This window comes from Heliangelus exortis, chromosome 2 (genome assembly GCF_036169615.1).
Source record: "Heliangelus exortis chromosome 2, bHelExo1.hap1, whole genome shotgun sequence".
Taxonomy (NCBI): Eukaryota; Metazoa; Chordata; class Aves; order Apodiformes; family Trochilidae; genus Heliangelus; species Heliangelus exortis.
In genome coordinates, this window is record NC_092423.1 from 49,385,656 (window position 1) to 49,400,661 (window position 15,006).

The 15,006-nt window shown below is 45.7% G+C and overlaps 1 protein-coding gene across 1 annotated transcript in view; it reads left to right on the forward strand.

Annotated features, from left to right (window-relative positions):
• Nucleotides 1–13,446: 13,446 nt before the first annotated feature.
• Nucleotides 13,447–15,006, forward strand: part of TBX20 (T-box transcription factor 20) — a 35,070-nt gene continuing 33,510 nt past the window's right edge. The window contains exon 1 of the mRNA XM_071736062.1: nt 13,447–13,698. Within this exon, the coding sequence (XP_071592163.1) occupies nt 13,572–13,698 (127 nt within the window). The 5' untranslated portion in view covers nt 13,447–13,571. The remainder of the gene's footprint in view (nt 13,699–15,006) is intronic.

Here is a 15,006-nt window from a genome sequence, read left to right on the forward strand (position 1 = left end):
AATTGTATGAGTCAAAGAAGAAAATGTGACCAGGTTATGGATAGCCTGTTAATAGAGTTCACTCCTAGTTTGGCTGCAAACGAGTTTGTTGCAATTCTTTGATTTATGGCTCTGAGGGGAATTTATTTTAAGATACCAAGAGGTTGTTTCAGGAATACGGTTCACTGTTGAAATGACCCTGTCTTTGCTAGATCATGTATGGTGTGTTCCCTGTGGACAGCTAAGTACACCAGTTACCCTGGGTGGTAGCAAAGCTCCAGTTAACAGCAGGTTAAAAATATAAAATTGTGCCACACCACAGGCATTGCAGAATTATCACTGTTCCCTCTGGATCTGGGACTGATTGTGACGATGTTTCAGTTTTACCTCAGAGCTTACATTCTCCAAGAGAGAGCTGGCATTTCACAGCAGAAATTGGTTTCCTTTAAAAATAAATAAAAATAAAAGGAAAACGAGACCCGAAGAGAATTACAGATGTCAAGGACTGTAGGCTTCCAGTGATGTCTACGAGATGGCATGCAGATGACCTAGGCAGTGCTTGAATAAACTGAAAGTTCTTTTGCTTAAAAACAGACAAGAAAGGGAAAAGATGTCTTCCAAAAGGGCTAATGCTTCCTTTCTTTCTCTGCATATATGGCCTCCCTTCTCTGCCCCCTCAACCCTCACAGTTCTCATTTATGTCCTTCCCATGAACTCTTTGTTTTCTTATTTGGTTCTCAATTTTCTGTCAAATCCCTCTCATTCCTGTGAGAGTTGTTTTTCCAGTGTGATGCAGCTTTAAAAACCACGCATTTCTATGAAAGTTAAAAACAGGGCAAGCAACAGGGATACCTTAGAAATCCCACTGTGCAGTGTGTTCTTCTCCAGCCCCCATCCCTTGTCATCTACATCACTGTCAGTGGGACAGCTGTATGTGTCTCCTGTAACTCCACCACCATCACCCTTGAAAGCACCAACTCACGACAGACACAAATTTTCAGGCAAAACAGAACACTCTACAGACTGACAAGAAATACCAGGGTTAACATGCTATTCCAAACTGCATATACTCAGGTTTTAGAGGAGAAGATGAGCAAAACCATGGTGACCATTATGTTGTGCTTGTGACTGCAGTCTGTACCCACTCGGTCCTCCAGTGCTCAGGTCACACATTAGAGAGGGATCAGTCACTCTAGGTTAGCACATGTCATCCATTTTAGTGACAGCAGAACTAAGTAATACTCCCTTTTCTGCAGCAGTCCGTGGCTTTTCTAAAGACATTTCCAAATTCAATTGCTGTTGGGTTAATTCCTCTTCTCCTACATCATACAACAAACTGGACAGCTGCCTCAGCTGGTGTCTGGATCTTCAATAGAGAAGAGGTCACCGAAACTCTTTTTCAACATTTAGCAGAAATCTACTGAAATTGTCAATTTTAGAAAGCTGATGGCAAGTTGTTTGACAGATGCCAAGTGGTAAGAGCCCAAATATACTATTGGGAATGTTTATTTGTGGGCATAATCTCCCCTGTCAAACTGAAGAAAAGGATGCCATGCAGGTTGCAAATATTAAGTGACAGATTTCATACAGCCTTTCTTTTGCTGAAAATGTGAGTGCATGTTAAATGTAGTTCTCAATCTCCAGGAACACATCAGTACAAAAGGCACACAATCCTTTGAAACTCAGCTGAGGAAAGAAAGGCTTCAAATATTGGATGCTTTGATAACAAGAATATTTTAAAAGCTCTCTAAAATCTGACCTAATCAAATAAAGTAGTATCATCAGCTGCTAGTGAGTGGCAACACCAGCTTTGAGAGTAGATTCTGCCTTCTCCTTTGTGAAATCTCAGGTGGAGTCTCCAAATCAAGCTGACTTCCATCCAAATGCCCTGTTTTATGGGCAGTCCCAATACCAGCTCTCTGTCTGGTCCTTTGACCAGCAAACCCCAGAGCTGCTCATACCTCAGGCTGCTATCGTTGCACTCCTTTCTGGGCAAAGCAGAAAAGTAGAGCAGTTGCAATTCTGGGCAACTAAGACTGGTAAATCCCAGACTCATGTTCTAGTTACTGCCTCATAGTGATGGAGAGCAAATGTGGCATTGCCAAGGAAGGGTGGAGGCATCACCTGAGGTACAAAGCTGTCATTATAGCTATAAAAGTTGAGCTGCTCTTTTTTTCCCCACCCCAGGTCTTAACACCGAATCTTCACTCTCGGCCCTTTGGTCTTAATTATCTTCCCATTACCAACTGTCAGAGATGTCTCTATTTTTCCAGAATTGACCTCGGTTTCCCCTTTTTGATACAAAAAACGTGTGTCAAAGCACTCACTAAATTGTGTCCAGGCTTCCTCCACCAGCTTTGCTACATCCTACTGTATGCCATTCTATTTCTTTTACAGTGCTAGCCTTGGTTTTACTGTCCACTTAATAAATCCATGTGATATATTCTGGTAGGCTAAAGGGAATTTTCTTTTTGGTTCTCATTTATTCTAGAACATTTGAGGATATCCATACTGATGTTGGTGAACAATTTTAGTATTTTGTGCTCCACAGTTAATTATAAAGGTAAATATAACTTTTCATGGGATCATTTGCATCTAAGTGTTTCAAAGCTGAGAGTCAAGCTTTGTCTTAGCACCTGCACTCATAGCATTCCTAATATGAGAAGGAAAAATATATTAAACCATTATTTCTTGTGCTATATATTGGCAGCTGTTTTTAAAAATTGAAATATACATGACAAAATTCTGTATTTCACACTTGCTGAAGAATTTGTGTAAAAGAAAGGAATGTAGACTTAGATACATAAAAAGAGGTCATAGCATGGACTTTTCAAGAGAACTCCCTCATTTCAATTTGTGCTAGACCTAGGGTCTTGGTCAAATCTGTAACCTGCTGAAAAGTAACATTGTAAAACATGTTCTTAACTTGAAATATATTATTCTAATATATTTTTTAAATTTCCATTACTGGAAAATGTTTAATGAAAGAGATTTATTATTTGACTTTGGGTTTTTTTTACTTTGCTTCCGTATAGAGATGGAATTACAGCATATGGCTTCAGGCTGACTTTCATCAATCCCCTCAACAAAGAAAGATCTCACAGAAAAAGTTAAAAAAAAAAAAAAAAAAAAAAAAAAAAAGGGAAAGTGTCTCACCCCAAATTTAGGAGGCTACTGTGGAGGCAAAGATGTAAGTCACAGGATTAACTGAGCTTGGCTTAGCTCAGACCCTCAGCAGAGAGTAAGGATGAAAGTATTCCCTGTGCTCTCCTGACTGACTGATGGGGAAGATATATGTCAGAGCAGCTCTGCTATTAATCATTAACTTTGTTGTAGTGGGATTTGTCTGTACTGGGTAACTACAGACATACAGAAATGCCAGTTCCTGCTCCCAAGACCTGGCAGCCTCATCATCAGGAGCAGGACAGAGGTAGAGGGTCAGGTATGTTCTGTGTGTCCCTCCTGCCCCCAGTGATTGCCCTGCATGAGAGGGATCCCTTCTTCCCAGAAGTCTTTAAAAAGCTCCTCATTTACCTCCATAGTGCTGGGCTAAAAGGGCACACTGGGCTGCACATGTAGTTCAATCTTGGTGTAACAAGGAATCATCAAAATAAAAGCCTAGGAATGGTGATTTCTCTGCCATGGAAAAAAAAATATGCAGGATAGGTAGTAAGCAGAGTCTTTGTTTTTTTTTTTTTTTTTTTTTTTTGGTGGAAAGGAGCTTTCACAGTTTTTTACTTCCAATTGGTTTTATCCTTAGAATATCCAACATACATGGCTTATAAGAATTTATAAACTATAGCTAAGATAATATTTATTGGTTCTTTACACAACATGTACAGCAAGATATTATTCTATTGGTTTAGCTTGCTCCATTCGTGTTTTACAGTCACAACAGTACTATTGTGTAAAATTTTGTAAACCTTCCCTGTTTCTCAAAAAGCCTAGCCCAGTTTTGTATACCCATGTGTTTGGGGCCACCACCTTATTTACTTGTGTTTAACCATATTTAAAATTAAGAGATTTGGGTACTACAAGGTTATAAATATCCTTCATTAGCAAAAAAGAGGCTACTATGGAGGCAGCCAAACCTTTGCAAAAACTTCACATTCATTTATATTAAATATACCCTGTTGCAATTTTTTGGCTGTTGTAGGGAAATGTTATCATCTATCATATCCAGAAACCTAATTGATTTGTTTATTAATTACCATCATAGTTATTGCAGAAAGACTGACAATGAACACTGTCCTATGGTGACCAAGTTAAGCTGAAAAACCAGCCTAAAAATCCCTCAAGGGCTTGGTAAGGTTCAGCTGCAGTATTGATTCGAGGTCTTCTGTGATCCACATGAAATGATCTGTTAACTTTACAGGGGGACAGATTTTCACCTCTGACCACTTGAAAGCTGATGGCAACCTACCTGCTTTGTAGGAACATTTTATGGTGCAAATTCCAGGTTGATTGGTTTCCTTGCTTTGATATAAAAATAATAGGAGCAATCTGGCTGCTGCTGCAGAGTCATGTGGGCAGGGCAGGAAGCACTCGGCTCCTGCAGTTGTCTTCACACTGCTGAAAGGAAAACCCTTTCAGTGCCAGCCTTCCAGCAAAGCCTGTGCTGGGAAGTACACAAACTTGAGAAGTGTTTTTCCTCACTGTTATTTATGACCAGGTTATTTCAAATGAGCTTAGTCTCCCTCTGCAAGCTTAGCCGTTGCCAGATAAATCAGCAGTGTGCTATGGCTATGGGTACTGAAATATGTTTTCCAAGCCCTAATCCTGAATACTTTGAAATTGCAGGCTTAAAAAAAAAAAAAAAAAAAAAAAATCTTTTTCCTGCCAGAACACCCCCAATCCTGTTTCTCATGCTGTTAAAGTAAGCAAAAGCGATGCCTTTCACCGCGCCACGGTGTGGGAATGCTTCTCCCTCCGTCCTTACAGTGTGGAAATAAGCCAGAAATATCTGGCAGCCCTGTCTGTGGTGCCTGATGGGTCGGGCAGCACGGCCCTATCTGTGCTCAGCAGGTTTCTACGATGGTAGCTGTGAGGCCTCAGAGAGCAGAAGGCTGCTGGAGCAGTGTCTTGGTGACAGCAGTGCTGCTCCCAGGCCGTATCACAAGCTCTGTTACAAGCTGCTCCGTATGATCTGGGAGAGTTGTGAATCACGAAGCTTCTTCTCACTTTCTGAGCTTGCTAGGCCAGAAGTGAAATCATCTTTGCTCCACATTCACCTTACGTCTCCCTGTTTCCTAACTTATTTCTTTTCTTTTTTAACTGCTATTTGCCTTTACGTCTGCGAGGACAGACAAAACACAAATGCATCGCTGAGGAAAAACGAAAAAGCATCTGGTACTGGAGTTTTTGGAAAGGGGCTGATAGTCTTTTTTTAATGCTTTCTACTGCTGGCCCTCAAAGCAAAACTCGTTGTCTTTGGGCGTATTCCTACTGCTGTATGTTCACAGAAGGAAAATACGCAGAGGTCAGCAGTTTCAAAGGCAGTCTCTAATTCTAGGTTCTTAACTTTGGATATTTTGGGACAAAACTTTGGACACAACAAAAGAAGTGTCAAGGAACTATAAATCTAGATGAAGTAAGTAACACCCAAGACATCTTGAACTAGAGGCCCCAAACCAGAGATTCTTATATTTAAGAAAATAAAAATAAAAAATTAGCGTTTGCCAGAAAATGTTTTTTTTCTTAGTTCCTGAGGTTTCTATCCTTCCCCTCACTTCCCGCTATTCCTATTTTCGTATTGCCGTTACAGGCAACTCCGAAAGCCTCCTACTAGTCCAAGGCCTGCAAAAGGCAAGGGGGGGAAATGTCCTTTTTTCAGATAATCTTAAGATTAAATGCTGTGTAAAATCTGATATTTTTTAACCGAAAAGAAGCTCCTTGAGACTTTTTTATTTAGCTGAAGTTGTTCTAAATACTTCTAATTGGAAATGTATTGGTTATGTTTTTTAAATACACAGTGTTCAAAGCTATTTAAATTGCAAACAAAAGACTGATTTGAACTCCAAGTATGTAAGAAAACTCAAAAATGCTGATTTTCAAGAAGACTTGAAAGAGAATTAAAAGTTTCACATAAAATATCAGTCCCTGATAGAAAAAAAAAAATTAATATTGTTACAAGAGCTCAAGTACAGTTTTCCAGCTGCACAATCATATCAGTCAGTAGTCAGAGATCTGCTTCAACCAACAAAGAATTGCAGGGATGGTTCTCCCAGAAACTGCAAACCCAAAATTTCAGGGGAACCACAGGACCTGATCAAAAGATGAGTCTGCCAGGAATTACTGATCCATCTTCAAGTTTAAAGTCAAGAACGAGCTCAGTTCTACCCCTAGAGCAGATGAATAGGCAGACATACATATGCCTGTCAGGACAAGATAACTTCAGTGAGACTTCAAATCTCATGAACTAGAAGAGATTTTTCAGATGCTCTAGCATCTGAAAACAACTTCCATGTCACTGACATACATTGTTACATCTCTAAAATGGGCACTGAAATACAAAAGTCTTGTTTTTCACTAAAATTTTGGTCTAAAGGAATGGTTTCAGCTTACAGTAAAACATGTGCTGTGGCAGATTGAAGGTTGCTTGTATTGATATGTGCAAGAAGAGCATGATTGGGCAAGTTTAAATGTATGGTACTGCAGATGCATGTGTATAGATATATATACCTTTGCACGTGGATTTTTCATGTTGAATAATCTGCTAATATCTGCTAAGTAGGCAAGTGTTTTATGGTTCATAAAATTTTGAAGAGCTTTCTGTGATGCTTTGTGTGGAGAAATAAAAAAGGTTATTTGTGTAAAGAAACTAGGTAAACATCCTTTCACAAGCCCTTGTAATGTAGCCCCTCTGACAAAGTAGCTGGACTGTTAATAGAAAATTTCATATTCTCTCATTTTACTTTTAAGATCTGTGAGGAGCATTTCTGAACTTATTTATCCCTCCAACATGCTTAGTTCTGCTTCCTGCTTAGTTCTGCCAGTTAATTCAATGCATATTTCCTGTAACTCTGCACAACAGGTGGAAGGGCTCTTAAGAACCTTGGTTTTGAAATTGAGCAAGAAATTATTCTATAGAAATAGAGTATAAAAGATCATATGGCTTTCTGTAACACCTCTGACTATTGCTTGAAACCACAAAATCCAAAGCAGGTGTTTGGTCACTGCTGGTGTGTGTTGTATTGCACAGGTTTTGGCTGTTCTGGGTGCTGGTGGGAATGACTTGTTTTGCTTTGGTTTTCTCAATTAAATGATGCTGGGAAGGCTGAGGAAGACAAATTTTTGAGTTCCTTATTAAAACAAACAACACGAAAACCCCCCAACAAAATCAGAAAACACCACTTAAATAAAAAGGCTCGTGACTTCTCGTTCATGTGATGTGAAAGGGTGCAAAGATCCCTTGCTGCAGGGAGGCAGGAAGGCCCTGCAGCCTCTCCCACACCATGGGGAACCCCGTTTTGCCATGAACCCCCTCTAGTCCGGGGCAGATCCTCCTCACTCATTGAGATGGGACGAGATGCTGCCTGGCTGCCGTGGAGCATCCTCTTCCCAGGGGCGCAAGCATCAGCTTCCAACGGGGGTAGGGATAGTCCATGGAGAAGAGGAGGGGGGGATCCCTACCCCTGCCGGGGGCAGGCACAGCATCGGGGGCCTCAACCCCCTCATCCCCTCCTGCGTGTTCGCTGCCTGCACTGGGCGAAACCAGCTCGGCTGACTCAAATGTGCTGCCCGCCACAGGGAGAAGTCATTGCCTCGGATAATGACCTTCGTGGATAGTCGGGGTGCTAATAAACTCAGATCAGGATGGGGGAAAAAAAAAAAAAAAAAAAAAAAAGCGTGCATTCTTTGCAGCTTTATTCGGTAGCTAATCTTAAAACCTAAAAAGAGATTTCGCGGTATTTGAAGTAAGTGATCACAACCGAAGTCTTGCTTGGTGGTGCTTCAAATTACAGCTGCAGAGCATTAGGAGTTTAAACCTTTATTGAAAATTTCGTCAGCTTTTACTGACGGTTGTAAACCGAAAAAGAAAATATTTGTGGAGTACCCAAACTCAGATTTTTTTAAAAAAATAAAAATGCCATCACTTCATTGAGCGTAAACTTTAGGTTTATATGGCAAACACAGTATATTTTCTGCACGTGGAAGGGGTGTTAAGATCTATCTAATCGCACCAAGCTGATGTGAGTTTACACACAGAGCATCGCATGTTTGCTCAGGAGTTTATACCCCTATGGATGTATCTGTACTTGCCCGTCTGTAGCACCTGTGTGTGCGCTCGCAAGCTTGCACCAAAAGCAGATTTACTCTGTGGCTTTTGATCAAGATGGATGTGTTTTAATGATCCTCCTGGCTGTGTGTCCGTGTGTGTGTGTATCTTCAGCTACTGCTCGGCCGCCCGCGCTCTCTGTGGGCAAAAACGTCTCCCGTTCAGGAGAGCAGCAGCTTGCAAAGTGTGAATAATTTTCAGTGAGGAGTTACACTAAGTGGGAAAGCTTTTAGCACATTATCCACTGGCAATTGGACTATAATCTAATTGTCAGCCCTCGGGTCTTAATAGAGCCTTTCTCTTTCCACCATTGGATTTGCATCTGGGAGATGCCTAATGGGCTTAAAATGCCTCGCATTTTGCTCCAATAAGCCACCTTCTCGGTGTAGGTGACATTGAGATGCTTTTGCTGTGAAATTGGATCTCGAGTACCTGGGCTTCTTGCCTGGATGGCAGCGGCGAAGGGAGAAATGCCCCCGCCCTAAGAAATTACGCTGGCAACGGGGGTTGCTCCGAAACCGGGGAGCGCGAAGAGAGGGTGACTCTGTCGGAAAGAGCAATACAATTATGTGCAGAGGAGGAGAATAAAGGCCTGAAAACAGAGCCGATAATCGCAGAAGGTTGCAGAGAAGCGAAGCCGGAGCCGGGGAGCCCTGTAGCCATCACTTGGTAAAGCAGCGAAGCGCTCACAAGGCAAGAATGGGGGTTCTTGCGACCATGATCGAGCGAATAAACATGATTTTTTTTTACACAGTACAAGCTGTTTTCATCTACAAGGGATGTGAAAAATAATACTAAGTAAAAGATTTTAACTCCTCCCCTCCCGAGGTGGGAATTCTTTCAAGCTAAAAGCAGCACCGCAGGTTACCTTGCAGCGAGCAGTGTGGGTTCGGGCACCAGTTCCTGGCGGCGGTGAGAGGGAAGAGATTAGGACGGGAAGGCTGCAGCGAGGGGTGTCGGCAGAGGTACCCCATACCCCCTCGGCTTCTAATTAAAGAGGAGGTTCTCAACCTCTATACAGTCGACAGCTCCGGAGGGGAAGCGGGAAAGTAGCGGGGGAGGAGAGATGGGATGCAGATGCCAGGTTATCCTAAGGGGCATCCAGGAGAGGGGCGGGTGTGGGCTCAGCTCTGTTCTCTGCGGAGAAATAGCAGCCGGGACAGGTTTAGGGCACAGCCCCACGGGTGCCGCCGCGGGGCCGCCTCTAGATTTGTCCTTCCTCAGTAAAGTGCGGGGTGCGGGGTCTTCAGAAAGACGGGGGAAAAAATAAAAACAAACAAAAAAATCAGCAGTGGCCCCTCTCATCCCCGTGCGGAACAGTCGCTTAAAAACTGAGCGTGGTCCCCAGCCCGCTCTGCGCCCCTTTGAGCATTCCCCTCCCTCCACGGGGCTGCGCGGGCGCGCAAAAGAGCGCAGGGCTGGGGCTCATGTAGCTCAAGCAAAGGCGCACCTGAAATCATGCTTGCTGCTGGGCAGAACGATGGGGTTCCTGGCGGGTTTCTGCAGGTTTCTATCCCTCGTGTCTCTTTCCCGTCCTGATTTTGGCTACGTGGGAGAAGGGCCGGAAAGAAGCGGTGCTCACCGTTTTCATGGAATTAGGGTTTTCACCTTTGCTTTTCAGAGATCAGAGAGACGTTTCGGAAGCGGCTTGTAGACTGCCTGTTTGAAACCTAATGCTGAAACCAATATTTAATCCTGATTAAAGCTGTTAACTGAACCAGCGCAACGAGGTAGGCAGCGCTTACCCACGCGCTGGTTTTTGCTAGAGCACAAGAGGGCAAGGAGCTCTTTGACGCAAAGGAGGAGGGAAAAAAAGATAGTTTGAAAGTATAATGAAATAGCTTTGCCATGCCAGGCTGACACTAGCGACGAACACCTACCTGGATTTGCTAGACAGAAAACAAACTCTGCGGTGTACGTGGCGTGGTCTTTATATAAGGATAAAGAAATAACGAAGGATTAAATGTAAACGAGTTTCTACAAGGCAACCCCTCTGTCCGGGTGCATCAGGGTTTGTAACTCTGCTCTCGGGACCTGGGTGGGTACAGCGGTGACAGTCGCTCAGTGCCCGGCAGCGGGAGGAAAGGGCGGTGGGGGCAGGCTGCTCCGGCTTGTATCCCCCGGGAAAAACGAGTAGGGATTTATGAATTACATCCTCCTGGCTAGGAAACCAGAGGTAGATCAAGCACTGGGGTAGTGGTGTGTCCTGACGACGTACCCCCGTCTCTGAAAACTCGGAGAGGGCCAGATGAGAGGTGGCAGGGTGGCCCAAGGGAGCCGGTCCCCTTCCCCACTCGAGTCCCCTGATCCGTGTGTCTCCCGGCTCGGCCCCGGCGAGGGAGGGAGCCGCAGCCAGGATTAGGCGGCCGGAGCCGAGCCCCATTGATTGCCCACGGCGGGGTAGAGGGGGGCTGTGGAGGAGGGGGAGGAGGGAAGGAGGGGGGTGCTCTGGACGTCTAGACAAGGCTCATTTCCTTATCGGAGGCGAAGTGAGGGGAAAAACTAAGAAAATAAAGATTCTCGTGGGATAGAACAAAAGCTTGCCTGTCGTAACTGAGCAAAGAGGAGCCATCCCGTTCAGACGGACTCTATTGCAAAATAAAGTAAAACGAAAGAATCGAGTTTCTTTCCACCCTGGTATTTAATCTCCAGGGTACAACCAGGGACCCGCTCGTACCCAAGGCCAGTCCCCCTGCCAGGGGTCTAATCCTCTGCCAGGGGTCTAACCCCCTGCCCGAAGTCGATCGCCATCCCCATCCCCGCTCCACGGTTGCGCCGCGGCCTCAGTCTCTCTGTCTCTCTCTGAGCCGCTCCGCGCCCCTCTCACCGCACAGCACTTTCCCCCGCCGGGTCTAGGACCTTCTTCCTCAGCAAAGACAGTGACCGGTCACACCACGGAGCTGGAAATCCCGCGGCGAGGCAAAGCAGAAGAGGATGCGGGCGCTGTCGTCGCCCCAAGGGCTGAGGCAATTCCCCCCCATGCCTGTGCTTTCCAGCCGGGCGCAGGCAGCACCGAACTAACTATTCACCGCCCCCCCGCCATCCCCCTCCCCTGAGCCCCGACAGGCCGTGCACCCAGCGGGCAGTTCTTGCTAGGGACAGATATGTTACGACCTGGCTGCTCGGGGACAGAGATCAGCAGGAGGAGAGGGAGAGTTTTGGGGTTTTTTTTTGTTTATTGGTTTGTTTGTGTTTTGGTTTTTTGATTTTTTTTTTTTTGTTTGTTTGTTTTTGCTTTTTTGTTTGGTTTTTTTTTCTTTTTTCTTTCTGCAGGATCTGCGTAGTTACATTGACGGGGGCTTAAGGTATTATATTTATTTGCGCAACGCACAGAGGAGGGAGGAAACCAAACGGGACTTAGACAACCCCACCACCATCAGAGAAAGGGCAAAACGAATCATTCCCCAGGCTATTTGTACAGTTCCTCGTATTTCTTTTCAGGCAGGCCGAACCCTGCTTTACAGGCAGGGCCAAGGGAGCGCAGGGCCCGGACCCCGGGACCCCGTCCCGGCGCCGCCGCCTCTCGCACGCCGGGAGCGGGGCCGTCCCGCCGGGAATCCACACTGTTAAAAGGAGGAGTCTCCCTCAGAGTAAAGAGGTCAAACGGTTTGGAGACTTTTTCTTTCTTTGTTTTCCTGGGGTTGATGCCGGGAGAATCGTTCATCTCTTTTTCGCTGTGGCAAGAGGCGATGCTTCGTGAGCGGCTGACCTTGCCGCGGCAGGGTCTCCTGTCTGCCCGGCTCTTGGGCGCTGGCTGGGCTCTGCATCTTCGCTCCTCTCCCCCAGCTTACTTCGTAGGCAAGACCGAGACCCCCAGACCACCGGGGGCCACACATCGAAATCATTCGCCCTCTGACAAAAGCTTCAGGGGCTTGTAAATGTGCACGTCTGGTTTGTGATAGAACATATTTTGGTATTCTACAGTATCTACATATCCTATCTCTTAGCAAACTCAGGTAATAAAAGAGCAAACCGCAGTTAGTTCTCACTCATTTCAAAGAGGTAAGGTACTGATTTGTGTTTTGCTTCACTGCCTGTGAAGGGTGAGCCAAATATTTGTTTCTCCTTATTAATTAAGTCAGTTAATTAGGAATAGGTGTCGCAGAGATTTGTACCCGACTGCGAGCAGCCCGTCTGTTGACACAAGCCTGCGTATCTAAAGCTCCTCGGACTCTGTTCGAAGTTTAGAAGTTGGAAGTTTAGTGACAAATTTTAATGTCCCTCTGAGTGGTTTTCAGCAAGTGAATCTTTTAAATACCCGTTTTATCGAAAGGACATTAGTTAGATTCCCTGGATTTTAAAATTATTGTTATTTATTTTTTATTTACGGGAGGATGCTTACAGTGTTTAAAAGAATACAATTGAGCAGCTTACTTAAATTACTGACTTGCTGCTCGTTGGCACCATCAGCCCGACCTGGTTTTCTCTCTGTCTTTATGTGCGTGATCAATACCATCTAGTTTGATGGAGTTCCGTAAACTGAGTTGAAGAAAACTGTGCGACCAGTGGTCCACGCATTGGCTTGTCTGGGACGGGAACCCAGCGAAGGTCTCACCAGGAGTCGGTCGGAGCGCGTACATCTGATTGGGATGACAACATCGAGGATCTGGTGAAAGAAAACCAAGTGTACGATCAGCCTTAAGGAACTTTTTATACCAGCAGAATGCACACAACGACGGAACGCCTGCTTTAAAAATTGCAGTCTTTTAAAATTTGAATTGAAAATAGAAAATAGACACAGAGATACACTCATGAGAAGAAAAAAAAAAACCACAACCAACACAAAACAGTAACTATTTATTTTATTCCTTTCAATTACCCCTCCACTGAATCAAGAAAGCTTAGGGACTTTTTCGGGAGCACCCCGGCCGTGTTACATCCCCCTCGCCCCGTCCCAGGGCTCAGAGGAGCGGGGGGCGCACCCTGACCCGCAGCCGGGGCCCCGGCGGGGAGCGGGGCTGCGTTTCCCGAAGCGGGGGGAGGCGGCGGGGAGCTCGCCAGAGTGCCTGCCGCCCCCTGCCCACCCCGCGGGCGGGCAGAGCCCTCCCCTGCCGCCTCCTTCTCCACCTCCTCCTTCTGCTGCCGCTGCCCGCCTCCGCCCCCTCCTTCGCGGCCGGGCCGGGGCCCTTGACGTGTCCCGCCGCCGATTGGACGCCGGCCGATAGGATCTCGGCGGCCCCGCGTTAAGGCGGGGGAGCGAGAGGCGCCGGGAGCAGAGCAATTCCCGCCTGCTCCGTAACCCCGCTCCGCCGGTCCTTCTCCCGGTCCTCCCGTCCGGGCATCGCCGAGTCTCGCCGTTCTCCGCCGGCTGGCCATGGAGTACACGCCGCCCCCCAAGCCGCAGCTCTCCTCCCGGGCCAACGCCTTCTCCATCGCCGCCCTCATGTCGAGCGGCAGCTCCAAGGACAAGGAGTCCCCCGAGAGCACCATCAAGCCGCTGGGTGAGTGGGGACGAGGTAGGGGGGACTGCCGGTGGCTGCGGGGAGCAGAACTCCCTTCCCTGCGTCTATCTGTCTGTCCTTTCTGCTCAGGCTCGCCTTCCATATAGCTCCGGCTGCCGGGGCAGGCAGTGGCGGGTTCCCCTGAGGTTTCCCCTCTGAAGGAAAAGCCGCACAGTGAAAGCCAACGAAGTCTCCTCGTTACCCACCGTCGTTTTTAGGCGAGGCTGTTCATAGCACAAACCATCTCCTAAATTCCTTTAGTTTAAATTACGCCATTTATTTATCCGTTTGTGGAATAATCTCACCACCCCAAGGCAGCGACATTTCGCTGGTAGGAAAATAACGTCTTAAATATTTATTGCAAATCGTCTGTGTTTGGGGTTTGTTTGGGTCTTTTGGTTTTGGTTTTTTGTTTGTTTTTTTGTAGTAAAATAAAGGGATCTTCTGTATCACACCTAACCTTACAAGGGGTAGCAAAACTTGTCCGTAGACCTGAAAATCCCTTTGCTCCACAGCTACTCGGTGTAGGCTCATACAGACTGTTTTACTCTACAAGAACTAGGAGGATTTTTTTAATAGCAATTCCTCGCGAATTTCGGGTAAGCGATTTCACTTATGTTAGGTCGACTCGACTCAGACTCCCGAAGCCTTTTAAAAAATCATTAGCATCTTCCCTTCCTTCTCTGTCAATTTCTGCAACTTGCGGTCCTTATGGTCCTCCATGGGTCCGCAGGGGAGAAAAAAAAAAAAAAAAAAAAAAGAAAGAAAAAAAAAAAAAAGATAAAGTTAATTAAGCTTTCAGGGTGCAAATGAATAAGGATCCTGTAAGAATCTAGAAAAGGAAGCTCTCTCAGCGTCTGCTCCATCTCATCAACGGACTCAAGAGATTTTACACAGTCCAGGGATTCATTTTAAACTTTACTTTTTGGTAGAGGCGATAACGTAGGCCAGGAATGTTGTGGTATACCGGTCTGACATATTTACACGGTCTTGTGTTAAACTTAGCTATTTTTCTTGGGATTTTTTTGTTGTTGTTTGGTTGGGTTTTTTTTTTCTTTCTTACTTCTTTTTTTTCTGAAAAGCTCTCTTAATTAATTTCACTTTTTAAAAACGCATTACCCTACCAATTTCAGTTAGAAATCGAAGGGAAACAACGGCCTGTAACTCGGCTTTTATTAACCGGAGATGTGGGAGAAAGCTTTCCCTGCAACGGCAGGGCGCGTTTGTCCGCCTCTCTTTTCTTGGCGGCGGATCCAACGCCGCATCCCAGTCCCGCAACTCGGGGCTGAGTCACGGACCCCCGGGCCC